The sequence below is a fragment of the Abrus precatorius genome, unplaced genomic scaffold (assembly GCF_003935025.1).
Source record: "Abrus precatorius isolate BTA unplaced genomic scaffold, Abrus_2018 Scaffold6, whole genome shotgun sequence".
Lineage (NCBI taxonomy): Eukaryota > Viridiplantae > Streptophyta > Magnoliopsida > Fabales > Fabaceae > Abrus > Abrus precatorius.
Window position 1 is genome coordinate 18,198,972 of NW_020874406.1, and position 22,085 is coordinate 18,221,056.

The 22,085-nt window shown below is 32.3% G+C and overlaps 2 protein-coding genes and 1 non-coding gene across 4 annotated transcripts; 1 reads left to right on the forward strand and 2 right to left on the reverse strand.

Annotated features, from left to right (window-relative positions):
* Nucleotides 1-207: 207 nt before the first annotated feature.
* On the reverse strand, nt 208-2,234 carry LOC113869541 (pentatricopeptide repeat-containing protein At3g51320). Its single transcript, XM_027505915.1, has one exon. It carries the CDS (start codon nt 2,110-2,112, stop codon nt 325-327), a length of 1,788 nt encoding a protein of 595 aa, XP_027361716.1. The 5' UTR covers nt 2,113-2,234; the 3' UTR covers nt 208-324.
* An 836-nt stretch (nt 2,235-3,070) lies between these two features.
* On the forward strand, nt 3,071-21,763 carry LOC113869604 (UPF0434 protein Daci_3569). 2 transcript variants are annotated; one of them, XM_027506024.1, is made up of 5 exons: nt 3,071-3,214; nt 3,298-3,352; nt 3,487-3,631; nt 3,855-4,146; nt 21,754-21,763. In XM_027506024.1, the coding sequence occupies exons 1-3, from the start codon at nt 3,114-3,116 to the stop codon at nt 3,613-3,615; spliced, it is 285 nt and encodes a 94-aa protein (XP_027361825.1). In that variant the 5' UTR covers nt 3,071-3,113; the 3' UTR covers nt 3,616-3,631; nt 3,855-4,146; nt 21,754-21,763. The 2 variants fall into 2 exon arrangements, with proteins under 2 accessions (XP_027361825.1, XP_027361824.1); XM_027506023.1 differs by having other exon boundaries at nt 3,487-4,146.
* On the reverse strand, nt 8,793-8,864 carry TRNAE-UUC. Its single transcript has one exon. It is a non-coding gene; the product is annotated as a tRNA-Glu (tRNA).
* Nucleotides 21,764-22,085: the final 322 nt, after the last annotated feature.

Sequence of the window (22,085 nt, forward strand, 5' to 3'; positions counted from 1 at the left end):
TTAGTTACAACCAATCCATTTATAGCAGGGCGCTAAAAAATCCATGATGGAAGAGAAACCAAGTCCAGCACATGCGATGGTAAACTTAAAGCAAGACTAAAGCTTAATTATAAATTCAACACCTCAATACAAAATTGGTATTTTCTGTAAGTATCCGTATGCATGCCCCAATAGAAACTTGCATCTATATAAAACTCAGATCTTAAATATGGTTTGGTTGAGTGGATGGGATGTTTGGACCAACAAAACTTATTAAAAAATGTGAATTGAATTCTACTTGCTAAAGGATTTGGGTTATCTTTCATCATCATCTTCACCATTATTCTAGCTAGTATTCTCTTTCTGGCCTACTGATGACTGGCCTAAATCAGAACTTGGCAACCTGAATCTGAGAGCTAGCTCATCCATCATCATGTTTACCGCTTCAATTCCCTCTTGCCCTTTGTTTGACACTTTGAAATTGTGAACAATATTTTTCAAGTCCATAAGACTGCTTCCAGGTATTATCTCTATTCCTCTTTCCTTCATCAGATTTTGTACTCTAGATACGTTCTCCCATTGAGCAGCCACAGCATATATGATCAATAAAAACTGGTAACATGCGAGGTTCTTAGGATCCATGTCAACAAGAAGCTTAGCAATTTGTTCCCCCAAGTAGACTTCTCTCTTGAAACAACATAAACCAAGCAAACTTGCCCATATCAATGACTCATATGACATATCCCCATCAAATTTTGCCATGCTCTGCAGGAACTCTTCTGCCTCATCAACATGCCCCACATTTGCAAGAAGGTTTGCCATGCACCAAAAATGAGCAAAATTGGGCTTCACACCAAATACATCAGTCATTTGTTTGAAGTAAGACCTGCCCTCACTCAACAGCTCTGCCCTTGCACAGGCGCAGAGGATGCCAATGAAGGTTACTTCATCAGGGAGTAACCTCACCAGACCTCTATCTGCACTCAGACTCTGATCAGTCTCAATTTCATGTTTCATCTTCCCCATCCCAACCATTACATCAAACAGGTTCAATCCATCTTCAGGACACCCACGAATGCAGTGCCCTAAGATCATTGCATTCCACGAAACTAAATTCCTGTTTGTCATCCTCTCAAACACTCTCTGTGCTATCTCCACCCTCCCGCATTTACAGTACATATCTATCAAAGCTGTATCAAGAATCAAACTTGACCTCATAAACATCCTCACGATGCTCCCATGAACTGATCTCCCCTCTTTGAACCTTGCCGACCGACCACAAGCTGTGGCCACACAGACCATAGTCCTTGCATTACCTCTCAATCCCATCCTGCACATTTCCCGAAACAACTTCATTGCATAACCAGGGTTCCTAGCCTTCAAATACCCACTAATCATGACATTCCAAGTAATCAAATTCCTCTCAGGCATTACACCAAACAACTGGTGCGCATCACTTAATTCAGCAGCCACCATATACCCATCAACAATTGAGTTCCACGAGACCAAATCCCGAGTCAACATGCTATCAAAAATCACCCTAGCAACCCTAATAACCCCACAACAAGCATACATATGAATCAAAGAGTTCTGCACGGGCAACACAGAGTCAACACCATTCTTAATAACCTGGGCATGGCACTCTCCCCCATAATCAATGCAACCCATTTTTGCACACGAACCAACGAGTGGGACGAAGGTGTAGCTATTGGGAAAGAAACCATTCCTTAAAGAGTGAAAGTAAAAAACAAGAGCTTGATGAGGAACATGGCTATTAGAATAAGCATTGATCACCGTGTTGACACAAAAGGTGTCGAATGAATTAAGGTGTCGAAAGATCAAAAGGGTGTAAGCGACGTGGCATAAATGAGAGGCACGACTCAAAACGGTGCGTGCCAAGAAGGGGTTACGGAAAAGGGTTGAGGTGATGAGAAGGGCTTGGGTTTGAAGAAGATGGTGAACGCTGTGGCACGAGCGTTGAAGAAGCGTTTCGAAATGCAAAGGGGAGAAGAGTGAGAATGTTGGGTTTTTTTCATTGCGCAAAGATGAAGTGCAAGTTTTGGCGCTTGTGATGGGGCGCGTGAAAAGGGTGTTTCGGAATGGAAATAGTTGTCGCGTGGAGACTCTGGCCATTCATTTGGAGCTTCTCTTTCCCGAATTTCTGGTCCTGAACGCTTAATCGCCATTGACGAACATGCCTCTCTTCTCTCTGTTCCGTTGAGAAACCTCTGTGTCAGCGAGCAAACACTAAAAGCAGCGTTTTTTTTTTACCCAAATTCAATATTGGTGGGAATCAATTCCCCTTTTCTCAGGTTACACTTACACTCTCTTCTTCGTTTGTAAAATTAAATACACCATAAGAAAAAAAAAATTTAACGTGTGATAAATTGATTGTCACTGAAAATAAAAACAGCTAGAAGTCTCAATATTTTTTCAATAATAACTAAATTCTGGTGAGTTTTGCTTTTTGTTTCTTTATCTACCTTAATATAATAAATATATATATATATATATATATATATATATATAGATAGATAGATAGATATAGATAAACAATTCTCTATGAAACTAAACATTAGGATTAACAATAACTTTTATTTTGGTGTAAGGATTAAAAATAACTTTGATGGAAGTTACACAAACATAAATAATTATTGTCTTATAAATTATAAAGTCAAAGTTCTAAATGTAAAAAAAAAAAACGGTTATATTAAAAGAATAATTACTTATAAAAATAACTGTTGCACATAAACAAAATTTGAGACATGCATACACATATAGAATTTAAATTACAAATATTATGTAACTTTCCTTTAATTGTAAAGATAAATCTAAAAGGATAACATAATAACGATAAATATAATTAGAAAAACAAGAATTAATATTATCAAACACTTTTAAGTAAATAAATAAATTTCTTTTGAAACTATACAAATAATAAGAAAAGTATGAAAATATCTATACTATAATTCTATGCACCCAGTAGTTAACTCAGAAGTTTGAAGTTAAAAACAATTGTTATACTATAATTTTCCAAAACCTTAGCTATCTTAAATAATTGGTAAGAAATACACAATATACATAATAGAGAATGAGAAGCTGACAGGTAAAGAGAAGAGAAAGAAAGGAATGAAATGGTGAGAGTAAGCAAACAGGTTTTGCAAAAAGCAGGGTCACCCCTTGCCAAAACCCTATCTGAGATCCTCGTTTGTCCTCTCTCTAAGCACCCTTTGAGGTATTTCCCTCAGTTAAATTATTTTTTTACCATAAAAAATTCAGTGTTTTTGCCCTACCTTTAATCATCTCTGTTTTGTGTAGGTTCTGCGAGGAATCTAATTCTCTAATCAGTGATGCTATTGGCGTTTCCTTTCCCGTTGGTTCTAATTCCCTTCTTCTCTTACCTTTCAATTTTCTTTCTTTCTGCATACTCGAGTTCAAGGGTTACGCTGTTCTATATTCATGAAAATAATGTGCATAAAGTTTTTCAATTTTCTTTTTACCTGTCAGATAAAAAATGGGATACCTTGCTTGGTTCCAAGAGATGGGAAGATACTTGAGGATGAAGATGCATCAAAACCCGAAAATCATACCAATTTATCTGCAGTGAATGAAGAGAATAAAGGAACAAGTGACTGAGATGATCAAACTATCTGTGAGCCTAAAATGCGCTATGTGTATAAGAAGTTGCATTATTGACACTTTGGGGAAGAAACATGCTTTTTCCTTAAATGAAAAATGTTGAACTAATAGATTTCTTAATTTGTATCTTTTAGAGTTGTCTCTTCATGATTCAACGTTTATTATCATTCGTGTGATATTTAGTAGGGATACAAACTTGTTAAAAGAAACAAGGTTTCTTTATTGTCAATTAAAAGTGCAGAGGATACTGACCATTATTGAAGAAACGAGGTTTTCTGCATTTTATATAGAGATGTATAATGTCAATAGTTTTGCAGAAAGAGGCTTTTGAACCTTGATCAATATTACTAATGTACTTCTGACAATCGAGCTAAGCATCTACTGTGAAGGATGTAGTTTCTTGCTTTGAGACATACCACACACTCCATACAACTTTGGCAAGAACGTCAATGAAAATAGTGATGATTACTACAAGTATTCTTGTAATAAAGGAAGCAATGATGATGAACGCAGAAGAAGGGCCAAAAAGTAATGATACATCATGGATGGTGTCTCATCTCAAATGAGGATGTTGCTTATACATGGTAAACACAATATTGATTACTTCTTTGTACAGTAGAACATTCTGTCCTCTGTCCATATTCACAGTCACTACTTCCTTCCTGCATAAATTTCTGTTGTAATCACCATATCTTTATTAATATACTTGTAAAGGACATATGGAGTATACGGTATGTAAGAAAGCATGCATCTAAATCCCTTTATGTTGGACAAATTGATATCCTACATATGGAATACCAATGGGCCCTCCATTAAAGGATGTAGATACTTGCTTTGAGACATACCATACACTCCATACAACCTTCGTCAGCACACCAATAAAAAGTGATAATTTCTACAAAGATTCTTGTAGCAAAGGAAGCAGTGATGAATACAGAAAAAGGACTAAATATTTTACGGCACAAAAAAGTAATCAATACCTGATGGATCATGGATGATGTCTCATCTCAAATGATTGTACTGTTTATATAGGCTAAACACACATTAATTATTTCTTTGTACCATAAAACATTCTGTCCTTTGTCCATATATTCATCATCACTACTTCACTACATGGATATCTATTGTAATCATCATATCTTTACTAATATATTTGTCAAGGACATATGGAATATATGGTATGTAAGAAAGCATGCATCTACATCCTTTATGTTAGACTAGTTGATATCCTATATACTGAATACCAACGGCCCTACATTAAAGGATGAAGATACTTGCTTAGATACATACCATACACTCATACAACTTTGGCAAACACATCAGTGAAGATAGTGATGATTCCTACAAAGATTCTTATAGTAAAGAAAGCAATGATGAAATACAAAAAAAAGGACTGAAATTTTTATGGCACAAAAAATTAGTCAATATTTGATAGATGGTGTCTCATCTTAATGGGTACGTGGTTTATACATGCTAAACACAATCCAGTCCAAGGTGTTTCTAATGATGACAGCAAAACAAAGAAATACTCAAGATCATTTTAAGTATTTGGAACGAGATCCTCCTTATAGCCGTGAACTTTTGGCTGACAAGATACACTTGCACGCCATTATCTGCATTGTAATGTATTGCTAGTCAGTTGGATGAATGGGGGGTATGATATCAAATTGTATGATGAAGTTTTGAGTACAAGAAAAATCTCTCTCCTTGTGTCTTCCGTGTTTTTGAGTTGGGAAAAAATAATTTGGGAGTATGCCTCACTGATATGAACTGGATTTTCTGTTTTGTACAAATTGATCTAAAAACTGGTTTTTCTTATTTGTACGGCAAATGATGCTTTAATTCCAGTAGGTGTCGATATAGTAAGTTAAAATGGGGATATCTGTCAAGTCAAGAGAAAAGGTTATACAATAAAGTTAATTATGTATTGCAAGTCGACTGATAAAAAAGTTTTATTGACAGCATGACCGGCTACCTTCCATACCCTTCTCTTTTGTTACACAAACGACATACTTGATAGAGTGTGAAATCAGCTAAACTGTGGAAAAGAGAAATAATTCAGAGTTGTATGAGTGTATAAAATCTGAGCTACAAAATAGTTCTTGTGAATTCTATATAGAGTTTAGAATAAATTAATATATCTGATTTTATATTGAGTTTACAGTATAAACTTCTCATTCGGAATTTATATAAAACTCATTTATATTTTTCAAAACTATGATTTGATTATGCTATTTACACGTTTTTCAAAAGAAATTGTACTTCAAATTGTTGGGTGAATCACGTTGCGTAAATGCTGCTGTCGTTCCTTCTAACAACACTTTTGTAATTTTGTTAAGGATAGTTCTTTATAAAACATTTGTCGCATTTTGTAAGCATATTTTGTACTAAATTTTCAAAAAAAATTATTCTCGCCCTTTTATTCTTTGGAATAAAAGTTTAATTATTTAGACATTTAAACTTACTTGTGCATATTTACATGACCAGCTATTGTCACAAGTTAGCCTGTGATTCACCAAACAATTTTAAACGTACTTAGTATTTGACATGCTACAAATAGTCTAAATTACCCAACAAAAGAATAAGATAAGATAGTTTATTTTATCTCCAGTTTTTCACTCTAATTACCAAACCTTGTATCTCGAATGAGGATGATAAGATAATGATTCCTTCCAAAATTGCCATCCCTAATTAATGAAAAGAGCAAGAAATAAATAAACAAGTAAGAAACAATAAAAATTAAGAAAAACGATGTTAAAAAAAGTATAATCAAGCACATGAATACATCACACTAGGTACTACACTGGAGAAAGGAATCCGATAGTTTGTGGTATTATTCTCGCTCAAAGAAATGAGATATCTAGGTCAAGAGTAACAATCTATGTTGGTGTAACAGCTTTGTGTTTGGACGCTAGAAACTGTCACACAAACCTCATCTAACCATCCTTTCAAACCAAGCAAAACAGCTAACTATGACTAAATAAGAATTATAATTGTGAAAGCGTGACACATTAGTTGCAACTCTATTTCTTATTAAGGGTCTAATAGAGATGCTACCCCATCAGTAAAATCAATGACTCTCAAAGGGTTGGTATCACTTTTTTTCAATTTAATTGGTCTAACAGAGGCACCAAGGAATAAGGATGCCACTTTACCTTACCTGCTATCTATTGTCCCACAAAATATCAAGCAGCACTCGTCTGAATCTGCAACGGCATCCAATTTTATGGAGAAAAATGAGGATAGTTGGTGTTGTGTGTGCTTGTCAAGATTACAAACCAAAGATGAAATCCGTGTCCTTCCATGCTCCCACAAATTTCATAAGATTTGTGTAAATAAATGGCTAAAGGGTCACCACAAAACCTGCCCACTTTGCCGTTTTTCAATGGGAGCTGAAGAGAAGTCCCATCGTGCCGAAATGTTCACTGAAGAGATGTTAATATGGTTTTCTTCTTTCCACATAGCTGGTATGTAATGATCTCAATTTCACCGGCGAATCTATCTAATTTTCTATGGCTTTGCTTTCAAGTTTTTGTTGCCGCAAGGCTTATGGATCTAATTTTAAGCAAGATTAAATGAATTGTTGGGACTTATGATGTTTATAATATGCTCTATGTTGATGCAAATTAGCAAGTTCACTAGGCTAACTGGCTATGGAGAAATTATTGACATTGCCACTTTCTTGTACCTTATTTTGTGATATGCTTACCAGATAATAGTAGTACATACAACTATATATCAAAGACATCGATCCCGAATACTTGTGATGAATTACATAGTAGGGAATAATAGCTTAAAATTCGATATAACTAAATATTTTAGTGGAACTTTGTTGAGTGTTGATGTGTGGGATATATACCTTTTAAGGTCATTTCAATCATTCATTGTCTATTTGTCTGCAATTGCATTCACTTTACGCACACACTCCAATCTGTGGCTCCTCACAAGTGTCTCCCTAGCATCTCTCCTCAAATTGACATTCTGTAACCACATAAATCTGCAGGAACAAAAATCATCGAATGTAATGTAATAAACAGAATATCACAAAATATATATAGGAGAGATAAGAAATTCACGCCACTCGGCATCAAGAAATCAATTGTCTCCTAACATAGCACAAAAAGGTACAAGGGAAACATAGTTGAAAAGTCCAAACTAGCAACATTTTTCAATTGTTATAAATAGGGAGGAAGTTATTCACATTCAAAATGATAGAAGGGCGGTTTCCTGGTCTAGTTTAACACACGTAATCATTCAGTAATTTGATTTATCTATAAAATATACTACCTTTGTTTTTATAAGACCTCTTTAACCACTTTCTAAAAATTACAGAATTTAGTTAATTTATTTATTACATAATCTTCTCTTTTCTTCTTGAAAGAAAAAAAAAATCCAAAATATTAATTTATCAAACACTGGAAATAGAAAGTGTTCTTTTTTTATTTAAACCTGGAACTTTTTAGGCTTTGTTCGATAATTATTTTGAAAAGCAGTTTCTAATTTTAAAAAACAATAAAAAACTATTTGATGATTTGTTTTTTAAAAATTGTTTTAGAAAATTAAAACATAGAAAAATGTTTTTACAAACTAAAATACATCATAACCGTTTATAATTTTTTTTTAATTTCATAAATATACTAAAAAGATGGAGAACGTGACTCCTTTGTTTTTTTCTCCCATCACTTTATACAAACTGTAATTGTATTATACTCAAACAAGCTTTTTAATTTTTAGTTTTAGATGATAAATAATTCTATAAAATAAATCAGAACAAAAACAGAAATAAACAGGGTCTTAATGTTTTCTTATTCTTATTTTTAGAAATAGGCTAAAAAGATGATGAGCAAAACTCTTTTTCCTTTTTTTTTTTTTTCTAATAACTATTTTTTCCTTATCACTTTGTACAAACTTTAACAATATTATGTTTCTTTTACTGAAAAAATAGATTCATATTCACTAAACATAAGAAATGAAACATAAAAAGCACGAATGCACCGACATAAATTCAGGAGAAAAAGAATCGGAGGAATTGAGAAAATATTTTTAAAAATCGAATGCAAACAAATTTTTAATTTTATAATTTTAATCATTTACAATTAAAGAGACAACCCATGTCAAGAACAAATACGAACATATGGAATTTATATTCTTTTTTACGATAAAAAAATTAAAAGTTCCGTTGCCGGGAATCGAACCCGGGTCTCCTGGGTGAAAGCCAGATATCCTAACCGCTGGACGACAACGGATTTTTGTTATTTGTTATTAATATTTTATTTATATACTTCATTTAATCCATTCCCTTTGTCTAAAATTTACTCAAGCAAATAAATCTATATATATAACATGAAAACTATTGAACTTGTGATTTTAATTATAAAATATCATATTAAATGAATTTAGTTAATGTATTTTAAATTTAATTTTTTAAGATTTTCTTTCCAAATCACTGCAACATAAACTAAATGTGTCTAATTGAAGCTCACGTTAACTTTTTTTTTTTTTTTCAATCCTCGCCTTGCAAAAGGTGGTAATTATAAAAACCTGAAATACATGAAAACTTTATCTTTTTTTACCCAAAAAAAAAATATAAGTTTATACTTAATTCATTATATATATATATATTAACGGACATGCAGGTTTGAGTTTTCTTGCCTGTTAAAAGAAGCACCCGCATAACAAAATGATTAGCGTTCGACATTATTTTATTGAATATTTTTCAGGCACCTTTAGATAAATTACTGTGCTTTATTCTGTTTATAACAAAAAAATTGTCATCTACTAATGATTTAGTATGAAGTTAACTTTAATTAGTTTTTTTTAATAGAAATGATATTATTAGTATAGGCATCTTAAGTTTGTATTAACAATGTTATATATCTCGGTGATAAATATAATTTTATTAGTATATAATATTAATACATACAATTAATACACAAATATTAACACATTATTACTATTTTATATATTATATTAATATATTACTTTATTTGTTAGTATATTTGACTTTATCAAATTGAAAAAAAGTGGGGGGAAAGGGCATATAGTGAAAATAACACAAAGATACGAGAATTCCCACTTGAAGTATCACATTCGGTCCAATTGGCAACGAGAGCTAGTGCAAAGTTCAATTGAATTTCATGGATGACATCATGATGAATATGGTAGGAATTATCTCCATATTTAAGGGTACGTTGGTGAGTGAAAATAAAATTATTAATATTTATTTTAAAATTATTAAACTTGTATTAAAAATTGAAAATGTAGTCCTTTTATTCTCCAAAACTTGAACCTAAAGTGGAGCTGGTCTCACGGTGTACGTGCAAGTTGGTACCACATTGCATTTCCTAGCTTTTGCAAAAGCTATTGCCTGAGACATTCATAATTGACACCACCCCTCCTCTTCCTCTTCCTCGCTGTGTCTCTGGGTGATTCTAATATCCTGTAAAAAGTGTATTTTTTTTAAAGTATTGTTTTTGTGATTAATACTTGAAACTGAGCCATTGATCGTGGCAGTTTAAAATTAAATGACTAAGATTAAATATTAAAAAAGTAAACAAATACGGATAAGAGTTATTAGTGAACAGGATAAAGATGGTTAATAACAAAATTTTGACAAGTTTTGTACATAAAATTGCATTAATATCATACACCCCATACATTTGATGTAGATATGGTTAACACGAGACAGTAATGAGGCAATTGTAATATTACCTTAGAACCCAATCAATCTAAATATAGTTTATGTGCAATATAAAAAAGGTTGTCATAAAATGAAATCAGTTTTGAAACACAACCGATGCAAATAGAGTGCATGCACAATATGTAAAAGGTGGTCGTAAAATAACATCAGTTTTAGCACACAACCGATGCAAATAGAGTGCATGCGCAATATGTAAAAAGTGGCCGCATAATGACATCATTTTTACTACACAACTAATGCAAATCACAATAAATGTAGAAGGTGGTTGCGTAATGACATCAGTTTTGCCACACAACTGATCCAAATTGAGTCCATGAGCAAATATAATAGGTGGTTGCCTAATGACATTGGTTTTATCACACAATTGATGCAAATGTTTGCCAGTTGTAGTAACTATCTATATTTCATTGTTTTTACATTAGTAACCAACATAAAAGCCAATGCGTTCGTAGACCTATTGGGCAAAATGGTGAATTTCAGTGTTGAATCATAGGAAGATATTGTATTAGCCAAAACGAAGCTTTGGTGAGAGGGGTGGCAGAGTGGTAGGGTTTTTGGTATGAAGAGGTGGAATACTTAGTTAGAGAAGAATGGCAAAATGAATTTGCAGTGCAAAGATAAAGGAGAATAGGACGACGGAAAGATTGTGGAAGGCAAAAAATACCCATTATATAAATTAGTTTACCATGGATTTCTCTCGAAATGATGAAGGAAACGACAAGGTTTGTGTAGGCTATGTGTATTTCAGTGAATAACCATAGTTGTTATAATCCAAGTAACTTGTGTATTATTTATATATGTTACAGGTTGTTGTTGAGGAATGCAATGTGGATGAGGAAATGACAAGTTCAGATGAAGTCGATATGCACAAGGATGAATACGTCAATTTTAGTGATTTATGTAGCACTGAGATTAAGAGAATGAAATTTTTGAGTGTTCAGGAAGGTTATAAATTTTATAATGAATATGACAAAATTAATGGGTTTAGTGTGAGAAAAAATAAACGGGGTAAAAATAAGAATGGAGATGTTGTGTGGCAGCAATTGTTCAAGCCAAGGTTTTCAACGAGAAATGTACAGATGTAACCCCCAATCGACTTCGGGAGCACACATCAATTACTAGGTTTGGCTGTGAGGCAGAGATGAAGATATGTTTAGATGTAGATAGAGGGTGCTAGGTAGTTTGTCGATTCTTTGATGATCATAATCATAATTTAGTTGATGAGAATTATTTTGGAATGTTAAGGTCACATCGCAAAATGGATGATGGTGATGTTGAACAGATGCATCGAATTAGGAAAAGTGGTATTCCAACCTGCAAAATATATGACTCATTTGTTAGCCAAAGAGGAAGTTATGACATGGTTGGCTTTTGCAAAAAGGATATGTACAATCAGATTGAAAGAGATAGAAGAGGACAAGATGGGAATGTTAAGGAGGCAGAAAAATTCTTAATAAGTTTGCGCTTTCAGGGTCTCAAGTTGTATTGGGGTCACAAACTTGATTGTAATGGGAGGTTGTTGCATATATTTTGGTGTAATGGTATGAGTCAAATTGATTATGACATCTTTGGAGATGTTGTTGCCTTTAATGCTACTTATGGGAAGAATAAATACAAGTGTCCTGTTGTAGTTTTTTTTGGTGTCAATCATCATAAACAGACGTGTGTATTTGGGTGTGCAGTTGTGTCTGATGAAACAGAGGATACTTATGTATGGGTCTTTCAACAGTTTATAACTGCAATGAAGGGTAAGTGTCTTAATTGTGTGATTATTGATGGTGATATATTAATGAGGAATGTCATCAGGAAAGTTTTCACAACTGCTCATCATCGATTATGTGGGTGGAATTTAATGAGGAATGTGACATGCAATGTTCGCAATGAAAGGTTTAGTAAATTGTTTAAAGAATGCATGCTTAGTGACTTGGACATTGAACAGTTTAAACATAAGTGGGCTTCTGCCGTTGAGGAGTGCCATTTGGGAGGTAATGTATGGGTTGAGGAATTATATAATAAGAAAGAGATGTGGTGTACAACTTACATTAAGTGTAAGTTCTTTGCTAGGTTAAGGACAACCTCAAGATGTGAGGGTTTACATTCTCAAATTGGTAAGTATGTTAAGTCAAGAAATAACTTGAGAGAATTTATGGATAATTTTAAGCGATATCTCGATAACATTCGTAACAATGAAAAAGAAAAGAATTTTAAGTCAAGTTATGGTCTTGTAGTGTAAGTCATGCAGTTGAGTTTGAGAAATTTGCAGCAATAGTATATACCATGAATGTTTTTAAAGTTTTTAAGGAAATATTATTGAAGTCAGTATCTTTAATAGTGGTTGATCTTATTCAATGTCTTTCATCAAGGACTTATATAGTTATGAAATGTGGTCATAGACCAAAACAATGGAAAGTTTCTTTGGAACCAACAAAAATGGAGATATGTTGTTCCTGTCTTGCAATGAAGTCTTTTGGTTTACCATGTCCTCACATTATTGTAGTGTTGGTGTCCTTGCAGGTTGACTACCTTCCAAGTTATCTTGTGTTAAGTAGATGGACAAAATTGGCAACGGGAGGTTATAAAGAATATGACAATGAAATGATAAGAAATGTTGATGAAAGGTCACTGTGGAGGAGTTGGTTTGGACTATTATGTGAGAGTGGAAGATCGGTATTCCAATTGACTTGTCAAAGTTACCATGAGGTTTGTAATGTTAGAGAAATTCTGACAAAAGAAATGCAACGACTGAAAATAAAGTATGGATATGAAGAAACTGATTTTACTAATTATATCATCAGTGATAGTGGTGAAATTAATGTAGACTACCCCATTGCAAAAATAAATAATACAGTGATACATGCAGTGGTGTTGTTGAAAGGAAACGTAAGCGTGTGACACGGTGTGGTTGCTGTAAACTTGTCAATCATACTCGGTGTACCTGTCAACATGCCATTAATATAAGTCAATTATTGAGGACGACAAATGATTGTAATTCTTCATCAAGAAGTATGTGTTATGAAGAATATTTGTAGAGATTAAAACCTGGTAATAATATTTTATGAAATATGGTTATTGTTTTCAATTACTTCATGTGAATACAATGGGGAAGAATAGTAATAATAATATATGTGTCTTCTTATAAATGTTTTGTAGGAGGCTTTTCATTGTCCAAAGACGATACAAGAACGACAGTCTTGTTGAAGGAGAAGAAAGTTGATCAAATCAAAGTGTATTATTGTGTGACTGTTGTTAATTGATATAAGTGTGCTATTTATTTACGTTGGATTGTTAACCTGTTATGTTCTATTTAGCAGTAGTGGTGTTTATTTGTTATTTATAATAAGTCAATATGAGCTTTCGTGATATGAAAATTTATGACAAAGTGGGTGTAATATGGCAGACATGTTATTTATAAAATTGACATTATAATAGTTAAGCACCATAAGAAATAAGTAACTTGCTGGATGATTTTTAGATGATGCCTTGATAGAGATATTGAAATGCTTGACACTGAATATAGTATCATGATTTGCAATTATGGAAAGATAAAATTTTTATTTTTATTTTATGTAGGTACTATTTTGTGCATATGTCATATACGATTCATGTGTTGTACACATGGTGGTGTACGATGAACAGAGATATACATATGTGTGATAAATATATGATTGTTGTACTGTGTAATATTAAAATGGTTATGAATGTATGTATATATATATATATGTGTGTGTATGTGTGTGTGTGTATAGGGTGGAATCAAATTTGATTATATTTAGGTACTTACGAGTTTGGATTTGTTTAATAATTATATTGATTAATGACACCCATATGTACAAACAAATGTTGATGTAAGTAAGTCTATTATTTTAGAATTGGCGTAAATTATGTAATATTACTAGAACTTGGTTAAATATAAACATCACTAGAAATTAACTGTTCAAATTACATTACATAAATGATAACTAAAACGATGTTGATGTTACGCAACCCAAACTAGAATAGAGTTATGGAATGATTTGTTAAGTATGACATGATTGACATAATCATCTTCGATATAGATTCCACATGTGTTCAATGTTTCTTTCCAACCAAGCTTGTATCTGATTGAAAGGATCTAATAACAGTGATAATGTTGTCCTCATCCTTATTTTGTTGTGGTTCACCTATATAAAACTGATGTTATTGACCTTGAGAAATATGAGAGTAGTATTTGGACGAAGATATTGTGTGTGTGTGTGTGTATATATATAAAAATATATTCTTACCACTCCTAAGAGATTGGTCTGGAAGTCATAACCTATGGATATCCACTGAAGAACCCAAGTTGCAGAGTCAACACTACAACCAACAAAAACGATAATAATTTTTTGTACTAAAAAAAGTAAGGAATACGGTTAAATTAGGAATAATTAATAATCAAGGAAATTACCTATCACCACAATTTGGAATGCCCCTAGGTTCTACAACTGGCCACGAATCAAAATCGTCCTCACCAGTTATCATTCCAGAAGAATAATAGTTTGAATGTAAAACCAACTTTAGTTCAGCACACTATAACACATTTTCATAGACAATATGTTTATTAAAGCAAGATAAACAACAAATGTTAATAATAATGAATGTCATATTTTGTCTTCCTTGCTTACAATGGTGTTAAATGTTTTTTCTCCTTTTCTCCAAGTTATTGACCTGAGGAACTGAATCAAAATGATAAACTTTTTTCTCCTTCACACTAATGACCATTAAATACTAGTGAGCGGACTTATGGATTGGCACATATATTTGCGTTACCATTTAATATAGATGGTAAAGAGCACATGAACAACTCTTGTTAGATATGACAATGTTATGTAACAATTTATTTATTAAATTACCATTAGACTAACGTATGATAAGTGTGATGTTGGTGGCATCTAGTCAATGATATAATCATCTCGTAAATGGCCCAAGAATTCTCCTTCGATTATCAGATGCTGCATACCAAAATTGCATAGGTATTAAGTGAAAATCACCTTACAGTATTCTTTCAAAAATGATTGAGGAACGACAGAGGATAAACAACAATTTTAAAATAACTGTACCGCAAATGAAAGGGGAAACAACTAGTGTGTGATGTCTTGACCACATTGTTCTTACATCCACATTGTTTTCATTGCAACAAGATAAAATATCTTACATATTTAGTTATTCATCCACATTTTTTGTCATCGGTTCTTTCGATGTACAAACAAATGGCTACAAATGATAGACATCTAGTTGTAACGGCACTGACTTATTCATGTAGTCTGACAACACATTCCATAACAATTTATTGTTACATGTTACAACTGCACAGAACACCGGTGATGAAATATGCAACCCAATTTGTATAATACTTGTCATTCTCTATTATATTTTACATTTGACCTACCACGCCTTTTTCATATACATTGACTGTTATTACATTTTCCAACGGATCTATCAGCTTAATCTCTTTGTCGTATAGATGATATTGTCATCTCTTATAGAAGTCACAGTTGATAGTTATATCATTCTGAAAGAACAGAAAACTGTGTTAACCACAGTACAATCATTTATAATATTAATGTAACATAAATACGCACAATTACACAACACTGTAATAGGCATATGTCATTGGACATTAAAACAAAAAACATTTTTAAGTATTTCACTAACGTCACAAAATGTATAATTTGGGAGTATGTTAATTTCTGGCATACCGGGTAAGGCTTGAGTTGATATCGGAATGCATGCTTTGTCAAATCAGATCCTTCCATGATTTACTAATAATATTGCATGGTGATGATTCGCAGTGTAATGCTTCACTCAAATATGTATTAGATGGATAACTCTATAAATAAATGCCTCATATCCACGACATTGTTTTATGCTTGTCATATAATAGAGATAAACAAATTTGATAAATGGACTGGACCTAATAGTATTTATTAAGTGCGTTATCGCATGATACAAAAAGACACCATATTCAGATGTTTAAATAGGCATTGTACAGGTTGCACAATTTTTTGTGCCTCGTTGTTATGTTATCTATGTATGACGATAATGTTGTTTGGTAACATTATATGAGAAGCTCATTATTTCATAAATCCGAACAATAAGGCAGTTGGCAATCTGGCATTACAAAGTATTATTTCATTTTTCAATATATTAATACATTATCATTAAAAATAATATCAATATAATTATTGAACAAACATTTTTAAAAACATAAAATATGACCCACACAAAATAATCTAAATGTACAACAATAATTATAATATAAAAAAGTAATACAAAAATATTAATATTTATTATTTATAATATCAAAATAATTAAAGTTAATACTAAAATAATATTTTAATATTAATTTAGATATTTATATATTTAATCAGATATGTCATTTCTTTACATGTTTGTTGTATATCATAAACGATGTAAAACACATTAATTGACAATTTTATATACTGCAGTTGCAACATTCAAATACTTCAAAATTGATTATAATCTACAACCCATGTCAAACGGAGCCTCTTTCAAATAAATCAAAATCGGTTATGATTTACAACTCATGTCAAACGAGTCCACTTTCAAAAATTTCAAAATCGTTTATGACCTACAACTCATGTCAAACGCATCTTGTTCTTATAATGCAAATTCGGTTAGGACCTACAAACCTGACCACAATATGGTAAAACTGCGACCATCTTTGTTTTCGTTTTTGACACTAGTTATATCTTATAATATAACTTAATTTTTGTATCATACTCAAAATATTGATATTTCTTGTTATACAATTCAAATTTAAAGGCGTTATCAATCATTCTATTTACTCGTATTAATTTAAAAAACTCACAATTTTGAAAGGCTTGTTAAAAATAATTAATAAATATTACTATAACTTTTTCAAAATATATATAATTTAATACAACAGTGATGCAATTTCAATACAATAAAAACTAATTTTATAATACATTTAAGTTAAACGTACATTTAAAACTATCTTAATATAAAATATTGGATCTAAAATCGATTTCAACTACAGTTATGATTTAAAGCATTATTAAACCAAATATAAAATTTCAAACCACTTATATTAAAGCATTATTAAAGCATCATATTTGCAAAACTATTTTATGTTAATAAATAAAACAAAATCCTTAGATTGCAATGTTAGAAGTGATCATAAACTGCAAAAAAATAATTGTATATGAGTTCAATTCAATATGTCCAAAGAAAATCATAAAGCAAGTCACCAAAAAAAAATTAAAAAGTCAACCGTTATTATTGTAATTGTTCATGATGCACGAGTTAAACGAACTTCAAGTTCATTTTGCACTCTAAAGTGCCAAAATGATATTTCATCTCCCGTTATCAATTTTAGTGCTCTCCAAAAGTTGTACCACCCTGCACCCAAATACCTCTAGGTCGTCTTCTTCCCATATAATATTTGACAAGATAAAATGATAAGTCCATCATTCTCTTTCAAAATTATGTGTGTATGTTCTGCTAACATCACCTCACAAACACAGTTAACAAGAAGAGGCTATAATTACAAATATACTAATAAATTTGTTAAAATAAATAAAATCAACCATTCATTTAAATGACCAGTGGATTTTTATTTTATATTTATACATACCAGTACACTATTCTTAGATGCGAACGATTTTCACACTTGTCGTTACCACATCTTCACATATTGAAGTTTAACCTTAACGAAGGTTTTGGTTGCAGCATATGGGTCAGTGTGACGATATTCAATGTCTACATCTTCGGTGTTGGTGATTCTTATTTCAAAAACGTTATCACCATCATACTTAAAGGTGACAAAATATACACCATCAAGTTGATAAAATTGTCTTATCAGTCTTGATGCATTTCTAAAATAGTTGACTATTGCATTTCTATTTTCATATATTGTAACATTAATAACATTACCCAAAGGATCTTTAAGGTAAAAATGTTTTTTCATGATATTAAAATGTCATTTTCTATAAAAGCCACCGTTGATAGTTATATCAACGAATAATGACAATTTCATCGACCAATAATTACAAAAATACAATACGTTCAATATCTAATAAATTGATAAAAAGGTTACATACCCGATCACACTTCAGTTGACATTAGAATTCATCATTGTGAAGATTATTACCTTGTTAGATGTAAGAATAAAATTTCATGGTTGTTTATAATCAAGCGATGACTACCTCCAATATGATACTAAATCACAAGAACCGTAAACTTTGTACTGCCTATAAAGAGAAGAGCTGAAGAGGTTTAGTCACAAATATGAGTTGTTATACTTGTAAATTTTGATGCATTAAATTTTATTCGACATGTGGATAGTCGAAGAGATAGCTCCTTTTAATTCCTAATGTGGACTGACATTGTTAGAGTCTATCAGGCGTGTGTAGGACCCGAACAGACTAGTCCTTTCATCAATGATAATGGAGTTAGTGCCCCCACATGACATAAACATAGAGACTCACCTCAAATACTACAGATTTACTAACATATTTTAAATTATGCATCCACAAAACAAGCATCTAAATCTCAATCACAATCATCATTCATCATCTATTCCAAGTCAAAAGCACAACTGGTGCTCTTACTGCACCAACAGTTCACATATGTGTGCTTACCGCACCTAACCATACTCAGTTTCACACCATGAATGGTTACCAGTTACTCTTGTCTTACGAATATTGTATGGGCAGTCACGAGTCGCTCAACAAAGGTGTTGGTCAGGGGTCTAGTCAGGAGGAGAGCGTGTGGTTTGTGGTGTACCCACACTCACTGTTGGTGTCACCACCACTCTCTCTTTCCCAAAGTATCTGTACCATCCCCATCTTCCACACCCCAATGTATCGCTGAATCATCCATAGTATATCATAGACATCATATTTTACCCACATTACACGACACAGAGACCCACATTTATTTACAGTATACGGCACACAGGCCCATAATTCATTCACAATACTTCACACAACATATCAACAAGTCATCCATATCTATTTCCAACCATTTACACTATTCAATCATCATTCCTCAACATGCTCACACATATTCTCAATCAAGGGTATGTTAACCCCATAATCAATTCACATTTCACTATAAACATAATAATTTTCATCAAATCACACATTTTCTACTCTCTATCTCAGCCACATCATAACATTCAACTAAATAAACGGTAAATTAAACATAATGAGATAGGGTAGAGTCCCTCTTACCTCAAGTGAAGAACCACACACCAAAACAACAAGGTAGACACTCCCTCACACGAACTTTGACCTAAATACATGGAAGAACCCCATAAGAACTCAGGAAAATTGAGAATTCAGAGGATGGAGATGAGAAATCGAAATCCTAACCACTAAAACTCACCTCTAAGCGTTCCTTACACAAATCCAACTTTCAATCTTGCTCCTAAGAGGCTTGGAGGCAATTTAATCAGTGAAATAGGGTTTGGGAGTGAAAAAATCGAAGAAATCTCGAAGGGAAAGTGAGAAATGAAACTTCCCTAAACCCTAACCCCCTTTAAATTTTTTCTGGTCGCAACACTCTCGCTACAGCGAAAATATCAGAGAAAATTGCACCCTAATTTCGGCAGATTTTCGCTACAGCGAAACTGCTCCCAGAAATGCACCCCAAACTGTTGCTTTGTCACTACAACGACAAGGCAACAGTTTCATGCATTTCTTCTAGGGCCTTCTCGCTACAGCAAGAACACCCCAGTATTACACACTTGACCTGTTTTCTTGGCCCAATCAACCTAATCCAATCATATACAAATACAGTTATACTCATTCGTATGCATACATACACATCGATATCATCATCATGCAATCAAGTGCACACTCTAACATCCATTCACACACACACATATATATATATATATATATATATATATACACACACACACACATAATAATAATAATAAATACATAACGCATGAAAGTCCACATAAACACTTGTATTGATAACAAACTATATTACAAAATTCGAGACGTTACAGGCTTTGTAGCCCAACTACTGTACAAGAGCCCATTGATAAGTAACTTCTACATCAGTTGAATTGGATGATCGAAGCAATAATCCTTTACAAAGTATATTTAAAAATTTAAAACGTAAGTTTTACATGGGTTCTTTCATATAACAGATGTAAAAAGTAGCAACATAAACCCAACACAACCGATGCAAATACAGTCCATGCGAAAAATGTATAAAGTGGTTGCCTAATGACATCAGACTTGCCACAAAACCGATACAAATTGAGTCCATGCGCAAATATAAAAGGTGGTCACCTAATGATATTGATTTTATAACACAACCGATGGAAATGTAAAGGCCCATTAAGCCTCCGCTTCCATTGGTTTCACGTATATATTGTTCATTTTCACATCAAAAATGGTCAACAGATTCTTTAAACATGGGTTCTTCTATATGTGGGTTATAGAATAAACCGATATTCAAGTTTAACTTACTGTAATATTGCCTACAAATACAAATTGAATTATTTTATCAGTTCTATCATTCCATCTACAATCTGTATCTTAAAGGTTGATATAGCACAAAATGTGTCTGCATTGCACCACAAACAACTATACACTATCAAATATTATATATGTCTTCACAGATGAAAGATAAAAATGCAACTAAAATAAAACATATCACTATTAAATGTAAGTCTGAAGAGAGAATTTTGATACAGTTTCACGTTTCTCAAGAAACCAATTGGGACATAATGCGACCCAGAAGAGTTATGTTGCAACGCGAAAGATTAAAAGAACAAGATGACCAACAAAATGAAAAACTAAAAAACAAGAAGAACCAATAGAAATATGAAATTACTAATACTTGAATAACCAGTATCCTGTAATTTATTTTTAACTAGTTGATTAAAATTAACGGTTTATAGTATATAATTACTTTTATAAAAAAAAAAATTTTATCTTTTACAAAAGATGAGAGGATATTAGAATCCGATTTGCCACTGTTGAATCCATAAAATTTCACCCTTAAAATCTAATTTCGATTATGACTTTCACTATGCAAACTAAAACCAGGAGAGGAAAAAACAAAACGTCTTTTCGGCCCCTCCCAATTACACAATCGCAAACTGGACTGCATTAAAGAAAAAGGCCCCCCAGAAATTATGAAGAAGCTGAATATCATTCCACACACATAACCACAACAAAGCAACAGTTACACAAATTATGCTCTACGTACCTATATTGCTAGTAAAATGTCCATAACTAAATTTAAGTGTATTTTATGTTATCATCAACTACACTTAGGAAATATCTATATCCAAACCCAAAGAAAATAGTTTATGCATTATATTGAGTTTGTTACGAGAGAGGTGACTTAGTCTTAGTTGCCAAGTTATTTATAGCTGAAGAAATTATTTACACAAATGAGGATCAAAGTTTCATCACTGTTGAATGACTACGACTACGTTTGATTTATGATTTATCCATCGTAATACACTTTTTAATGCATAAATGTGTTTTTAGCAGAATTTTCCGACACGTTTAACAGCTGATCAACGAGGCCAGAAAGTTGCATCAAAACAAAAATTGGAAAAAAATATTATATATATATATACACAATTTTTTATTAATTTTAATTTAATTGTTTACTAGTTTTATTTATTAAGAACAAACAAAAAGTAATAGTACACAATTTATAAAATTATAAAGCATCTTGAAATAAAAAATATTTTACATAGAGGGTCATTTTTTTCAGAATTTAACTTATA